The following is a 14,621-nucleotide window of genomic DNA, read 5'->3' on the forward strand; positions in this document are numbered from 1 at the left end:
CACATCACCATCAATCCCAGTACTGCCCCATTAAAGAGACCCCAAGAAGAGTGATGATGAGCAGCGTCAGAAGCTCAAGTCGTCATTTGATTTTCCGTGGAGAAAGCCTCCACCCAAGTGGGGTGATGAAGACCTGATAACTCTACTTAAAGGTTTGATTGAATTCAAGTCCTCCGAGTATACGAAACGCCAGCCTTATGTAGATATGTACTCTTTCTACTACTTCATCGCGGAAAAATTGCAAGTCAAAGTTGATAGGTTTAGGATGAATGATAAGGTTAGGAGGTTGAAAAGGAAGTTGTTTGCTAATTTGGAGAAGAAAGGACAGAACCCTATTTTCACCAGTCCTCATGATTATTTAATTTTTGAGCTTTCTAAGAAACTATGGGGTGATGATTATTTAGTCTATGAATATTCAAAGAAAATATATGGTGGCAAGATTAGTGGTGGGAGTATTAATAGGCTTGTTAAGAATGTGAACAACGTGAGGGATCAAGTTAATAATACCTTTGCCAAACTAAAGGATGTTGAGAAAGAGATTGTTGTAAAAGAGGTGGCGGCTAATGGTGAAATAGATGATGAAGATCAACTGAATTTTCAGTCCAAGTATCCGCATTTGGCTGCAACTTTTAATGTGATGAAGAAAACTATGAGTTTGGTTGATAGTGACAAGATGAGGGATTTGGAGGAAGAGTTGAAGAAACTGCAGGAGAAAGAAACTGATTTGAAGATAAAGAGGTTAGATTTGATTAGGGAGAATTGTGAATTGGTGGCTGAGGTTACGAGAGGTAAGTAGAAGTTGAGGGCTTATATATGTTTTTTTTTTTTTGTGCAAAAAGTTACGGGCACTAATTACTAAAGTAGTTTTCTTGGAGCTTTTAGATTATGTTTGATATGTTTATTTTTGTATTTGACTAGGAACATTAAAATTTGGTGGTTGGGACAATAATTGATGCTTATGTTTTTTCTTTTGTTGCAATAACAACATATCCAGTATTATCACATACTGTGGTGTCTGAGGAGGATAGTGCTTGCGCAAACCTTGCCCTTATATTGTGAGGATAGAGAGGTTGTTTTCGATAGACCCTCGGCTCAAGAAAGCATATTAAGCACCACAATAATGAAAATATAGACAAGAAGTGACAACAACAACAACGACCCAATATAATTCCACAAGTGGGGTCTGGGGAGGGTAATATGTACGCAGACCTTACCCCTACCCCGAAGGGTAGAGAGGCTGTTTCCAGGAGACCATCGGCTCAAAAAAGCAACATGAGCCGATATATTAGTACCATAAAAATGCATAATAAAATAACAGCAATATAAGAGATATGAAATATAGAATACGAAATACGAAATAGATGGCTGGTATAGTAAAACTAGCAGGTAAAGCCCTGCATCAATAGACGACCAATGACATTCTTAGTCTAACTCCTAACTGGCTAGTCTCACTCTATTGTGCTGTAGAAATATTCACAACTTTCCCCTAACCTACAACCTTAATGCTCGACCTCCATAATTCTCTGTCAAGGGTCATGTCCTCAGTAATCCTAAGTCGCGCCATGTCCTGTCTGATCACCTCCCCCCAATACTTCTTAGGTCGCCCTCTACCTCTCCGCGTGCCCACCACAGCCAGTCGCTCACACCTCCTCACCGGTGCATCAGTGCTCCTCCTCTGAATGTGCCCGAACCATCTGAGTCTTACTTCCCGCATCTTGTCCTCCATGGGGGTCACGCCCACCTTCTCTCGAATATCTTCATTCCTAATCTTATAGACAAGAAGTGACAATACCAAAAAATCATATAAAAGCAGAATAAAAACAACAAGACAGTAAGGTGATCAACAATGAAAGAAAATAACAGATAGTTATAAAAACCTACTACCAACAGAAAGCAAGACTGCATGTCAATACTACTGTTGTGAACACTCTAGACTAACTGTTATGTTTTTTCTTTTGTTAATGTTGTATTAATCCCGCTAGCTTTTAGTCAAGATTCGTTGTTGTTGCTATTTTCATTGTTATTATATCTGCACTCCTTTATTTCTACTACAGAAGAGACTGAAATGAATTCCTTAAATTTTGCTTCTTTTGGTTTGTTGGTGAGAGGTTAATATGAATTTGTGGTAGTCTTAATCTGTAGAAGATTTTGTTAGAAAAATTGAATACTGAGAACAGAATATGAGAGAATGCTTGAGGCGCCTATAAAAACTTTTTCAAAAGAATAATTGCTTGACTTTTGAGAATGACATAAAACACTCTTTTTATTATGGTATATACATTGATAAATTTTATGGTATATTCGTCATTATAAGAGTTACACTTAACCTATATCTATCTTTTGAGTTACTTAATTGCGTAATATTTTTTTTAATAGTGTTAGTGTATATAAATTAATTTAAGATACAAGAAACCTCTTACCTGTTATCTTGAGTGGTATAATTTGAAAGTTAAACAACATTCTTAAATAGATTTTGAAAGTCCAAAGTAAAATTCACAAAAAATAAAACTTCATTAAATAAAGAGCATTTCACTTTCACAAGTGGGAAAGCTAAGTCCATCTATGATATATGAAAATCAATTTCCAATTATCACAAGTGATAGAGAACTGTTTTTAATGGGAAGCGGGTGCACAAAACACTTTGAAGACTCAACTCTTGTTCTGTTTTAATGCAAATTCACGCATTATTTTGAGAATGAAACATCTTACTATTGCCAATTCCATGATACAAATTAAACTGTACAAGAAGGTCAACAGTTGGGTGTGCAATGAAATTTCTAACACCATTTCTTAAAAAACATGTGCAATTAGAGCCAAAATCATAATTTCTGGTAACAAGAATGCGGGGAGAAATTCCAGACAGTAGCGTTGTTCAAGTGAAATGAGCTCTTAAACATGTTGCTTCCATTTGGTCTGCTCTCTGATTTGTAGACGTCTCTTCCTCTTTGCTCTGTGATCTCAGTGCTGTATCTTCCTTGTCTTGTCTGTTCCACACTAACCCTTTATCCTAAATTTATTTCGAGTCAAAACTAGTCAACCTTGTGTGATGCAAAACACAAGTTACACTTTGCTGTTCAACATAAATATGCAAATGCCATTGGTCTAGAACACCTCAAAAACTTTCATAAGTTATGCCAGATTTTGACTGGCTGCGACATAATATGCAACAGAAAAGAGGGCATGAACAAAACACAGAATTCCACCAATGGATAGGTAATTATGATGTATTAAACCACACGAAATTCTTGACTTGTGGTTCGCCTTTGTCCCAATCACTAGCATTCCCAATCCTACTGCAAATATGATCCTGAAAATCAAAAGACACAAATCATTTCTTTCAAAAATTTATAGACTTGCCCAACAGGTACTTTCTGATATGAAGAAAAACCTTAGGGAATTAAGAAAATGAAAAAAGAATGTCAGAGGTGAATTCAAGATTTTAAGTTACACGTTCCAATATCATCCCATCAACTATTTTTTTTTGATACCATACCATGTAAAAACGAGACAAGCAATTGATAATTGCTTGATAGGGGTGGCTTTCCGAATATCGTCAGTAGTACAAACACTGCAGCCTCCGAGAAGGTTGGCAAGAACATGAGCTATTCCAAGCAGAGTTGCTGCAGCTAACCCAAAAACAAATGCCTCATGGCTTGGCTTGTTACATGACTCGAACAACCACAGTGTCTGGTGCTTTTCCTGCTCCAGTTCACAAAACGAAACCAATCAAATACTATGGATTTAAGTCATTCATACTTGCTAGGCAAAGATTCTTTACACTATTAGTAAAGTGAGTATTAACCTTAATAATGATGGGGCCACATTTTTTACCAAGGGGTGTCAAAATATAAAGAAGTAAATATATAAAGAAATCAAAGAGATTTTATATATATACACACATAAAATTAAATTCACTGGTTCTTGTGATGTTATTATTATTTCTATGATTTTTTGTTGATGGTACTGCTATATATTGTCTCTTTTTGTCTTATCGTTTCTTTTAGCCGAGGGTCTATCGGAAACAGCCTCTCTACCCCATTGGGGTATAGGTAAGATCTGCGTACACACTACCCTCCACAGACTCCTCTTGTAGGATTCTACTAGGTCGTTGTTGTTGCTACACACACATAATTATTAGTAAAAAAATGACAAAGTGTAATTTTCCAACAAACCCCTTCTATTTTTTTAGGATTATCAATTACTACTAGTACTTATTAAAAGATTAAACTATCAATGACATGATTATGTGAATATTTTTATACAATCAATTCATAGATCTATAACTTTTTGGCCAATTCTCCAAACGAAAAAGCATTTTTGTTAAGAAGTGTTTTTTTGTTTTTATCAAAGGTGAAGTATTAAGCTTTTAGAAGAATAAGAAGTGTTTTTGAGTAGAAACAGCCAAAAGCACTTTTTTTAAAAAAATATTTTTGAGAAAAATATATTTTGAAGAACTTTTTAAAAACTTAACCGAACATTAATTGCTGCTCAGAAATGTTTTTCAAATTAATTAACCACACACAAGCTACTTCTCACAAAAAAACACTTTTGTAAAAAGCATTTTTGAAACAAAAATACTTTTCAAAATAAGTTGATTTTAGAAGTTTGGCCAAACATCCAATCGGACTCATAAGAAAACCTTTTTCGAGGAGTTTGAAATGCTGACACTCTTTCTTTTTCCTGCTCTTTAGGAAAATGTTTATTACACTGATATTTTCCATTATATCATACCTTTGGAATTTTGAACCAGTGGCAAGGTTTGAAAAAAGAAGCGAAAATCTTTAAAATCTTCACCGAATACCATTAGAAGTTGTATGAACTAGACTCGATTACATAGCAGAATGAATAGACAAGATTTATATAATGGATTTCAACAGATTTATTTGAAGTTAAGGTTTTGTTAAATTAATCGATTGATATACCTGGTTTTCAGATGCTTCTGCTTTATATCCAAGAATCCCAGCAACGACATCAAAGGCCACTATCAGCAAACCAGCCAAGATTTTAACCATTTTGGCCATATTTTCATGAGTTCAAAGATATTCGAAAGGAAGAAAGAATGATTGAAGGTTACCACTGTCTCTCCCCCTCTCTATATGGCGTGACTACGAGCAATATATGCCAAAGCATAAATATTTATATAATCTTGTAATTTAGTATATAGTCTTAAATGAGATGAGGTTGAATAATGGAATAAAATTAATAATCGAATATTATACAATATTTGCAACTGTAAAAGGAGATAAGAGTTGGATGACACTAAAGATAGGCTTATTTTTTCAGTACAAAAGCTTACTTATTTTGGCTTTCTTTTTGCCTACTTTTTATCTCCTTTTTGAATATGGCAAAGGAAAGTAAGGCATAAACCAGCAAATGAATGGTATGGCTCAGGCATCTGTCACGGAAAAAAAAGGTATTCCTTCTATTATGTGAATTCTATCCTTTTTTTTATTTATTTCAAAAAGAGTAATATATCTTATATTTAAAATTAATTTAACTTTAAATCGTTGAGTGCAGTGGCGAACCCAAGTGGTGGCTAGCGGGTTCAGCTGAACCCGCTTCACAAAAAAATAATACTGTGTATATGTATAAATTAGGATTAAAGCAGTGTAAATTTTATATAAATATTTTGAACCCACTTGACAACTACTATTTTACGACTAAAGTTATATACTTCTAAGATTGAACCCGCTTGCACAAAACTCTGGGCCGTCATTGGTTGAGTTTCCATTGCCTTTTGGACTTTGAAGTAGGTAGTGAATTATATTTATCCGACTCTTCAGTGTTTTCTATTCATAAAACCAAAGGACATTCTAATACCGGACAAAATTTTTATAGCACATTCTCCAGTACCAACCAAACATTCTCATTTAAAAAAACAACCCAACATTCTCCAGTACCAAACAACATTCTCATGATTATATATATTTTGATACCAACCCAACATTCTCAATTTCTCGTGATTATATATATCTGGATTTTGTCTTTCTTTCAAATGTAGTAGTAAGCAATCCTCATGCTAGTTATTTGCTTGCTTTCTCAAGGCATTCCAAGATTCACTTCATTCTCTAGGAATCTGCTTGAATATTATTTTTAGATCTCGATAGTGAAAAAAAGGACTGTTTGAATATTTGAGCACAAGACGCGATTCCTTTTAAAAAAATTAAGACAAAAGTAATTAATATTTTTATACTTGTTCATGAAGTATAAAACAATCCATTTATTCTTGAATTGTTTTAAAAGGACTTCTGCTTTCTCAGTAAATGTCTTAGTAATTATCTAAGAAAAGGTAATATTTTATATATAGAAACAAATTTCGATAAAAAATATTTTGATTGGGTCTTGAAATTGAGGTTTATTAGTTTTTAATAATTAATTTCAAAAAGATAACAGTCTTAATCGACCCATGGATTTTTCTTATATAGGTGTTAACTGAATGACACAATTGGCTAGACAATCTACAACTTATTGATCTATGATGTTGAATTGTATTTATATCCACTAGTCTTATGGTACCCTTGTAGCGTTGAGTAAAAGATTTTAAAAACTACATAAATATTATTAAAAATCGTGTGTTTGATTATAAAATAAAATTTAAAGAAAATAGTTTAAATTTCTAGAGATGATGAATGTTCATTCTATTTTTCTAACTCAATAACAGAAAATATATTGTTCCACATAAGTCGACATAACCTTAACTCAGATTATTTACTCGGTTATATTTTAAAGGAACATTTTATTTATTCCAAGAGAATCACTTGGAATTAAAATTGGAAGTCTATTCCAATCATTCAACTATGCAGCATTATTATTCAAATGGAATTTGTATTTGAAATTTTTATTCGTATTAGTTATCTTTAACCCCACCCCCCCTTCCAAAAAAAAATCATACAAGTTTGGAGTTTGATGCTTGTCTTTTCAGTTTATTAATCTTTTTAATAGTAGTAAACTCTAATTCAAATGATATTATGGCACTTAATTTACGAATGATGTTGATATATGGCCTCTCATACCATTTGGGCAGCTTTTGTCACAAGAACAATCTTACTATTACTACTCATACTCGTTTCTAATTTTATAGTTATATCATAATCAACGGAAATAATTAAATAAGGTAAAATTTAAAGAAATTTTAAAGTTTTAAATATTAGGATTTATACCATAGTTCAAATAAGGAAAATTTTAATAAAGAAAATATTGTTAATTTAAAAGTCCTAATATTTAGAATTTTAAAATTAATTAAGTTTTCACTGTGATGACCCAAAAGGTCATCTCGTATTTTCAAACCCAATCCGGGGTTCCGAGGTCTTCAAAACCTCATATTCGTTCTCTTCGATTTGCGTGCGCAGTCTAGGCGCGGTTCCGGAAAGCCTTTACGTGAAATTTGAGAAAAATATTAAGTTTTGCCTTTAAAATTGATTTAAGTTGACTTCAGTCAATATTTTTAGTGAACGGACTTAGATTCGTATTTTGACGGTCCCGGAGGGTCCGTAGAAAAATATGGGACTCGGACGTAGGCCCGGAATCAAATTCCGAGGTCCCTAGCCCGAGAAATGAATTTTTGAAGAAAATTGTTAAACTGAAAATATAATAGTTTTTGGAAATTTAATAATGCTCGATCTTGTTGGTATCGGGATCGTATTTTAGTTCCGGAGCCCGGTACAGGTTTAATATGGTATTTAAGTCATGCATGTGAAATTTGGTGAGAAACAAAGTTTTTATTACGTGATTAGGACCTTCGGTTGTGAAAATAGAAATTTTAAGTGTTCTTGAGAATTTCATTGATTTTGATGCTAAATCCGTAGTTTTAGATGTTATTTTAGTGATTTGATCACACCAGCAAGTCCGTATGATGTTTTTAGACTTGTGTGCATGTTTGGTTTGGAGCCCCGAGGGCTCGGGTGAGTTTTGGATAGGCTACGAGATGTTTTAGATTTGAAATTTTTGGTGTTTTGGGCTTCTGCTGTAATTTGGTATATCCTTCTTCGCGTTCGCGAAGGAACTCTCGCGAATGCGAAGAGTAAATTCGTCTGAGGGGAAACTCCTTCTACGCGAACGCGAGGCACATGTCGCGAATGCGGAGCATTGGGGGCATTACCCTTCGCAAACGTGACCTGGCTATCGCGGACGCGAAGGCTATTTTGGCAGGGACCTGGGGGAGGGGTGAAATACTATACGCGAAAGCGGAAAGCGGCTCGCGAACGCGAAGGTCGGGGGGTGTGCCTTTGCGAACGCGTACGGTATCTCACGAATGCAAAGGCCCTTCTGGCCAATGCTTCGCAAACGCGAAGAAGACCTGTCCAGTGATTTTAAAACAGAACCTAAGTCGGGATTTGCTCAAAATTTCATCTTTTCCATTAAAACTTAACCTTGGGCGATTTATGAAGTGAGGATTCAACACTAAATTATAGGTTTGTGTTCTTAAACTCATCTCTTTCATTTTCCATCAATACACATTAGATTTTTAGGCCTAAATCTTGTTCTTTAAGGGTAGAAATTAGGAATTTTTGGGGAATTGAGAATTTTACAAATTTGGTAATTTAGACCTCGATTTGGGGTCAGATTTCGAAATTAATTGCTTATCCGGGATTAGGGGTGAATGGGTAATTGGGTTTCGATCTGAACTTCGAGTTTCGACCAAGTGGGCCTGGGGTCGATTTTAGACTTTTTGGGAAGAATGTTGGAAAATCCATAATTTTTCATTAGAATTGGTTTCTTTGGCTTTAATTGATGTTAATAAGTTGATTATGAATAGATTCGGGCAGATTGGAAGTGGAAACTAAAGGAAAAATGGTATTTGAGGCTTGAGTTTGACCGTGTAATCGAGGTAAGTATTGTGGCTAACCTTAGCTTGAGGGATTAGGTATTGTTTTCCCTATTTGCTGCTTGTTAGTTGTTGAGTACGACGTATAGGTGTGGTGACGAGTATCTATACGTTATTGTCGGGTCATAGCATGCGAGTGAGTTCTATACTTGTGACAATTGTGTTTCTTTATACGTATTATTCCTGCTTAAACTAGTTATTGTTCATATTAACAAGTTTTACTATGTTGTTCATGGTTTGGATATTGGGTGAGTATTGGCTCAAGTTGGGATTTCTATTGTGAAATTAAATGATGAAACAAAGTTGTTTGATTGTGATGCCCTTGCTGGGTTGTTATTGTTTCTATTGTTGTTATGGTGAGGAAGAGTGATAAAGCATGAAGGGTGATGTCGTGCATATTTATATTATACATATGGTGAGGAAGAGTGATAAAAAGGGTGATGTCATGCACGTTTCTATTATTGATTACATGATGAGGATTGAGAGTAAAAACACGAAGGGTGATGCCGTGCAAATTTCTGTTTGTTGTGTTTATTGTTATTATCGGTTCAAAGTGTTTTAGTTGTTTAAATTCCTTTGCTGCTGTGGTTGTTTATGCTGGAACCCCCATAGCATGTTGCCCCTTCCCGTTCATTTTTGCTTAAATTTTATTACTGTTATCCTGTTAGTATATTGATTAACTACACAGGTTTATGATTTTTATTGTGTCCTAGCCTCGTCACTACCACGCCGAGGTTAGGCTCGGCACTTGCCAATACATGGGGTCGGTTGTACTGATACTGCACTCTGCACTTTCTGTGCAGATTTCGGTGCCGGACCTCGTGAGTAAAGTTTGTGTTGCTGCTTTCAATCCACAGGAGACCCAAGGTAAATCTGCCGGCGTTTGCAAACCCTGGAGTCCCCTCCCCTCTATCCTAGATTTCCTGTCTCTTTTCATTTCGAGAACATCTATATTTCCTTTAAACCATTATTTGTAGAAATATTTAGATGTTCGTGAAATTGTGACACCAGATTATTGGGGTAGTCTTTTTTTAGAGTTTTGATCTGTTATAAAACTTCCGCACTTTATATCTGTTTAGCTGTAGCTATTATTTTCTTTATTGTTTGAGTTAATAATTAATAGGTTAGATTCGTATCGGTTGGCTTACCTAGCTTTCAGGAGTAGGCGCCATCACGATCCCGACGGTGGGAAATCCGAGTCGTGACAAGTTGGTATTAGAGCACTAGGTTGCCTAGGTCTCACAATTTACGAACAAGCTAGGTAGAGTTTGAGGGATCAGTACACATACGTTTGTGCTTATCCCCTAGAGGCTACAGAGTTTCGAAATGACTTCACATCTATTCTTCTCTATCGTGCGATTTGATTTCTCAATGCTAATTGAACTTCTACTTTGTTCTTTTGCATATGGCAAGAATACGTACCGCTTCATCAGCTGATCAGCAGCCCGAGCCCCCAGCGATAGCTCCTACGAGGGGTAGAGGACGAGGCTGAGGCCGTGCTAGAGGCCAAGGTAGGGGCAGGGCTCAGCCCAGAGCAATAACACTAGCGGCAGAGCCTCAGGTAGAGTTTGATGATGAGGTTCTGGCCCAGACCTTTTCAGCAGAGCCAGCTCAGGCTCAGGAGGGGTTCATCGCTACTCCGGTACTTCAGGACGCTTTGGTCCGTTTGGTGGGCCTTATGGAGAGTGTTACTCAGGCTGGCATACTTCCTATAGCACCAGCTATCTCTCAGGCTGGGGGAGGAGCCAGATTCCCTCTACTCGTACTCCAGAGCAGATAGCTCCCCATTTTCAGACTCCGGCATCTCAGTCAGTTGAGGTAGTTCCGCCAGGTGTTGTGGCACAGACCGAGATCAGCTATATCTTCTGACGCCTTGTGGAGATTGGACAGGTTCACTAAGCTTTTCACTACTACTTATGGAGGTACATCTTCAGAGGATACCCAGGATTATTTGGACAGTTATCATGAGGTTTTACAGAACGTGGGGATAGTGGGGACCAATGGGGCCGACTTTGCCGCTTTTTGTCTGTCAGGTTCCGCCAAGAAATGGTGGAGGGATTATTGTTTGGACAGACTAGTTGTGTCGCCTGCTTTGACTTGGGACCATTTCTCTCAGCTATTTCTCGAGAAGTTCCATCCCGTCACTTAGAGAGGAGAGTACCGCAGGCGATTCGAGCATCTTCAGCAGGGTTCTATGATTGTCACCTAGTACGAGACGAGGATTATTGATTTGGCTCATCATGCTCTTCTTATACTCCCCACCGAGAGAGAGGGGTGGGGAGGTTTATTGAGGGACTCTCTCAGCCTATTGGATTGCAGATGGCTACGGAGACTGGGAGAGAGATTTCTTTTCGGGATGCGGCCAATGTGGCTAGGCGAGTTGAGATGGTGTTAGCTCAGGGGAGTAGTCAGGCGTCTGACAAGAGGCCTCGTCATTCTGGCAGGTTCAGTGGTGCCTCATCTGAAGGTAGGGATTCTTTTGGTTGAGGCCATCCTCCCAGGCCGTTTCATTAAGCACTTCAGGCTTCTTACGGTGCTCCAGGTGGCCATGTCCCTCATATGCAGTACTCTAATTAGCTACCCTACACTGCACCACTAGCTCCTATCAGTGCACCTCCGCTCCAGAGTTTTCAGGGTGGTTACTCAGGCCGTCAGGTTCAGTTTCAGGGTCAGCAGTAGGGGTGTTCATAAAAATCCGAAAAACCGAACCAAACCAAAAACCAAACCAAACCGACCAAAACACCAATACTTTTTTTGGTTTGGTTTGGTTTTTGTTTTGAATTTTAAAAATCGATCAAATTTGGTTTGATTTTGGTTTTAATAAAAAAATAACAAAAAAATCGAACCAAACTGACTATAGGAGTAGTTATTTTAAATTTATTATTACACTTATATATATATGTATATTTTTATACTAAGTTATAAAATTTTTATGGTGAATGTTAATCGTTTGTACTTTTAGTACAATTCTTTGCTTTTTATATTATAGTTTGATTGGTAGTTTTCTTTTGTTAAGTGTAAGAATCCATTTCATGTTAAAAAATATATATTTTTAATTGAGTCCTTAAATTATTCATCACTATTTGATTCAATTATCATCAATATATTTTACTAAATAATAGATTTCTCAAAGGGCAATTGATTTGATAGTGTTACGTTGAAAATGTCGCCGCCGGAATATGTGTTTGGTAGTGTATGTCTTATATTAAGAAAAAACTGATAAATAACCGAAAAACCGACAAAACCCGACATAAACCGAATCGAGAAAAAAACCAACTTAATTGGTTTGGTTTGGTTCTAATATCTGAAAAACCGACTTACTTGGTTTGGTTTCATAGGGAAAAATCGATCCAAACCGAACCATGAACACCCCTAGTCAGCAGTCTCAGCAACCGAAATCTTGTTATACTTGTGGCGATACAAGGTACATTGCTAGATTTTGCCCTCGAGCCTCGAGCAGTTCTCAGCATCAGGGTTCTTGTGCCATGGTTCTGGCACCGGGTGTTCCACCTCCCGCTTAGCCAGCTAGTGGTAGGGCTCAGGTAGCTATAGGTGGAGGTCGAGGTGTTAGAGGTGGAGGTCAGGCCGCTAGAGGTGGAGGACAGCTAGCAGGAGGCCGTCCCAGGGATGTAGTTCAGAGTGGTGGGCCCCAGCCCCGATGTTATGCTTTCCTAGCCAGGCCTGAGGCCGAGTCGTCCGATGCAGTTATCACAAGTACTGTTCTAGTTTGTAGTAGAGATGCTTCAGTTCTGTTTGATCCAGGGTCTACATACTCCTATGTGTCATCTTATTTTGCTTCGTATTTAGTTGTGCCTCGTAATTCTTTGAGTGCTCCTGTATATGTGTCCACACTGGCGGATGATTCTATTATTATAGATCGTGTCTATCGTTCGTGTGTGGTTGTTATTGGGGGTCTTGAGACTAGTGTAGATCTCCTACTTCTCGATATGGTGGATTTCGATGTTATTTTGGGGATGGATAGGCTGTCACCCTATCATGCCATATTGGATTGTCACACCAAGACCGTGAACTTAGCATTGACGGGGTTGCCTCGATTGGAGTGGATATGGACTCCCGGTCATTCTACCAGTAGGGTTATCTCTTACATGAAGGCTCAGCGTATGGTCGAGAAGGGGTGTTTGGCTTATTTGGCTTATGTTCGTGATTCTATTGCTGAGGTTCCTTCTATGGATTCTATGCCAGCTGTTCGGGAGTTTCCCGAGGTATTTCCTACAAACCTGCTAGGGATGCCACCCGACAGGGATATTCACTTTTTCATTGATTTGGCTCCGGGCACTTAGCCCATTTCTATTCCGCCATACGAATTCTGCCATATCGTATGTCCCCGCCAGAGTTGAAAGAATTGAAAGAACAGTTGCAAGACTTGCTTGATAAGGGCTTTATCAGACCTAGTGTCTTGCCCTGGGGTGTGCCGGTGTTGTTTATTAAGAAGAAGGATGGATCGATGAGAATGTGCATAGATTATCGGCAGTTGAACAAAGTTACCATCAAGAACAAGTATCCATTGCCGAGGATTGATGATTTGTTTGATCAGTTTCAGGGTGCTGATAATTAGGGATTCTAGCCTATTTTATGCTCCTTTTTGCTTAAGTTTTAGATTAAAAGTGTGTACAAGTATTCCCGAAAGCTAATTTATTGTGCTTGTTTGCAGTGTTTGGTCAAAAAGAGACAAGGAAGACATAACCAGCTCAAAAAGGAGTAAAACCTGCACAAGTTCAAAAGCTGGGTTAAACGAGCACTGACAGCGAAGAAACAAGTGTGGATGTGGAGAGTCCAACGTTGAGGTGGTCTTGATTTCGCTCTCAGCAGTGGCAAGGTTGAGAGAGCTACAATTTTGGGCTTGACAAGTCACCGCTGCCCGTGCTGACTTTGCGCGGCAGCGGTGGCATTAATGCTGCCGCAGTACATTTACCGCCCTCAGCGGAAGCCAGACTCAGAGAACCAAGAATGGAGCTAAAAGTTGAAGACCGCGGTCTGTGCTTGATTTTGTGCGGCCGCGGTAGTCTCAGCACTGCAGCGGTCCATTTTCTGCTGTCAACGGTACCTCCGTAGGGGCATTTTTGTTCAAAAAATTTAGCTGTGTATAAATAGTTAGTTTTCAGATTTTTAGGTCATCTGTTGTTTAGCTGAGCACGTGAACCGCCTCTTTTTACCTTTTTGAGTAATTTTAGAGCTGGTTTAACAATTAATCTTAAATTTTTATCTTGTAATTACTTTTTATGGCTTCTATTTCATCTCAATCTATGATTTCTTCTTTGATTATGAGTAGCTAAACCCATTAGCTAGGGTTGTGGCTCAACCCTAGTATGGGTATTTAATGTATCTTCTATTTTAGGGCTTAAATATTTATGGGTGATTCATATTTGGCCTGATTTATGCTTTAAATGTTAAATTGGTGGTTGCATACACTGATTTGTGCCTTTTTGACTTAGGCTCTTCTTGAGAAAGAGAGAATAAGTCTAGGAAGTTCAGGCCAACAAGGAATTGGAGTACATTCAATAGATTGATAGCCCCAATTAAATGGTTAAAACTAGAGATAGTAATACCCGACTTGAGCCAATATTTCTTGCATTGTTTGAACACCCAATTGGGCTTGAGAAAGCCAATTAGGACAAAGTCACTCAAACTACCAAGAGGTATAGAGTGAGTATTTACGTGCAATGGCTATATCATGATCCCAACTATAACAAATTGCCCTAAGTTTTAGATCCCGTTTGATACTCACCTAGGATTAAGTCACTTCCCTAGTGCTTTTCTACCAATTAAGAAAACCCCA

At 37.6% G+C, this 14,621-nt stretch overlaps 2 protein-coding genes across 2 annotated transcripts; one reads left to right on the forward strand and one right to left on the reverse strand.

The window, feature by feature from the left end:
• Positions 1-205: 205 nt before the first annotated feature.
• LOC104246363 (STOREKEEPER protein-like) lies at positions 206-953 on the forward strand. Its single transcript, XM_070146175.1, has 2 exons — positions 206-788; positions 919-953. The coding sequence occupies exons 1-2, from the start codon at positions 206-208 to the stop codon at positions 951-953; spliced, it is 618 nt and encodes a 205-aa protein (XP_070002276.1).
• Positions 954-2,662: 1,709 nt separating this feature from the next.
• LOC104246364 (protein VASCULATURE COMPLEXITY AND CONNECTIVITY-like) lies at positions 2,663-5,130 on the reverse strand. The gene is made up of 3 exons (XM_009802172.2): positions 4,923-5,130; positions 3,494-3,699; positions 2,663-3,307 (listed from the first exon to the last, which is right to left on the reverse strand). The coding sequence occupies exons 1-3, from the start codon at positions 5,019-5,021 to the stop codon at positions 3,130-3,132; spliced, it is 483 nt and encodes a 160-aa protein (XP_009800474.1). The 5' UTR covers positions 5,022-5,130; the 3' UTR covers positions 2,663-3,129.
• Positions 5,131-14,621: the final 9,491 nt, after the last annotated feature.

This window comes from Nicotiana sylvestris, chromosome 5 (genome assembly GCF_000393655.2).
Source record: "Nicotiana sylvestris chromosome 5, ASM39365v2, whole genome shotgun sequence".
Taxonomy (NCBI): domain Eukaryota; kingdom Viridiplantae; phylum Streptophyta; class Magnoliopsida; order Solanales; family Solanaceae; genus Nicotiana; species Nicotiana sylvestris.

Bases quoted from the DNA above. Each gene is read 5' to 3' on its own strand.
- LOC104246364 (XM_009802172.2), bottom strand. From the start codon at position 5,021: ATGGCCAAAATGGTTAAAATCTTGGCTGGTTTGCTGATAGTGGCCTTT. The intron at 3,700-4,922 runs GTATATCAATCG...GAACTGGAGCAG, and splicing joins CAGAAGCATCTGAAAACCAG to GAAAAGCACCAGACACTGTG. The intron at 3,308-3,493 runs GTATGGTATCAA...TTTGATTTTCAG, and splicing joins GCTTGTCTCGTTTTTACATG to GATCATATTTGCAGTAGGAT.
- LOC104246363 (XM_070146175.1), top strand. From the start codon at position 206: ATGTACTCTTTCTACTACTTCATCGCGGAAAAATTGCAAGTCAAAGTT. The intron at 789-918 runs GTAAGTAGAAGT...GTATTTGACTAG, and splicing joins GGTGGCTGAGGTTACGAGAG to GAACATTAAAATTTGGTGGT.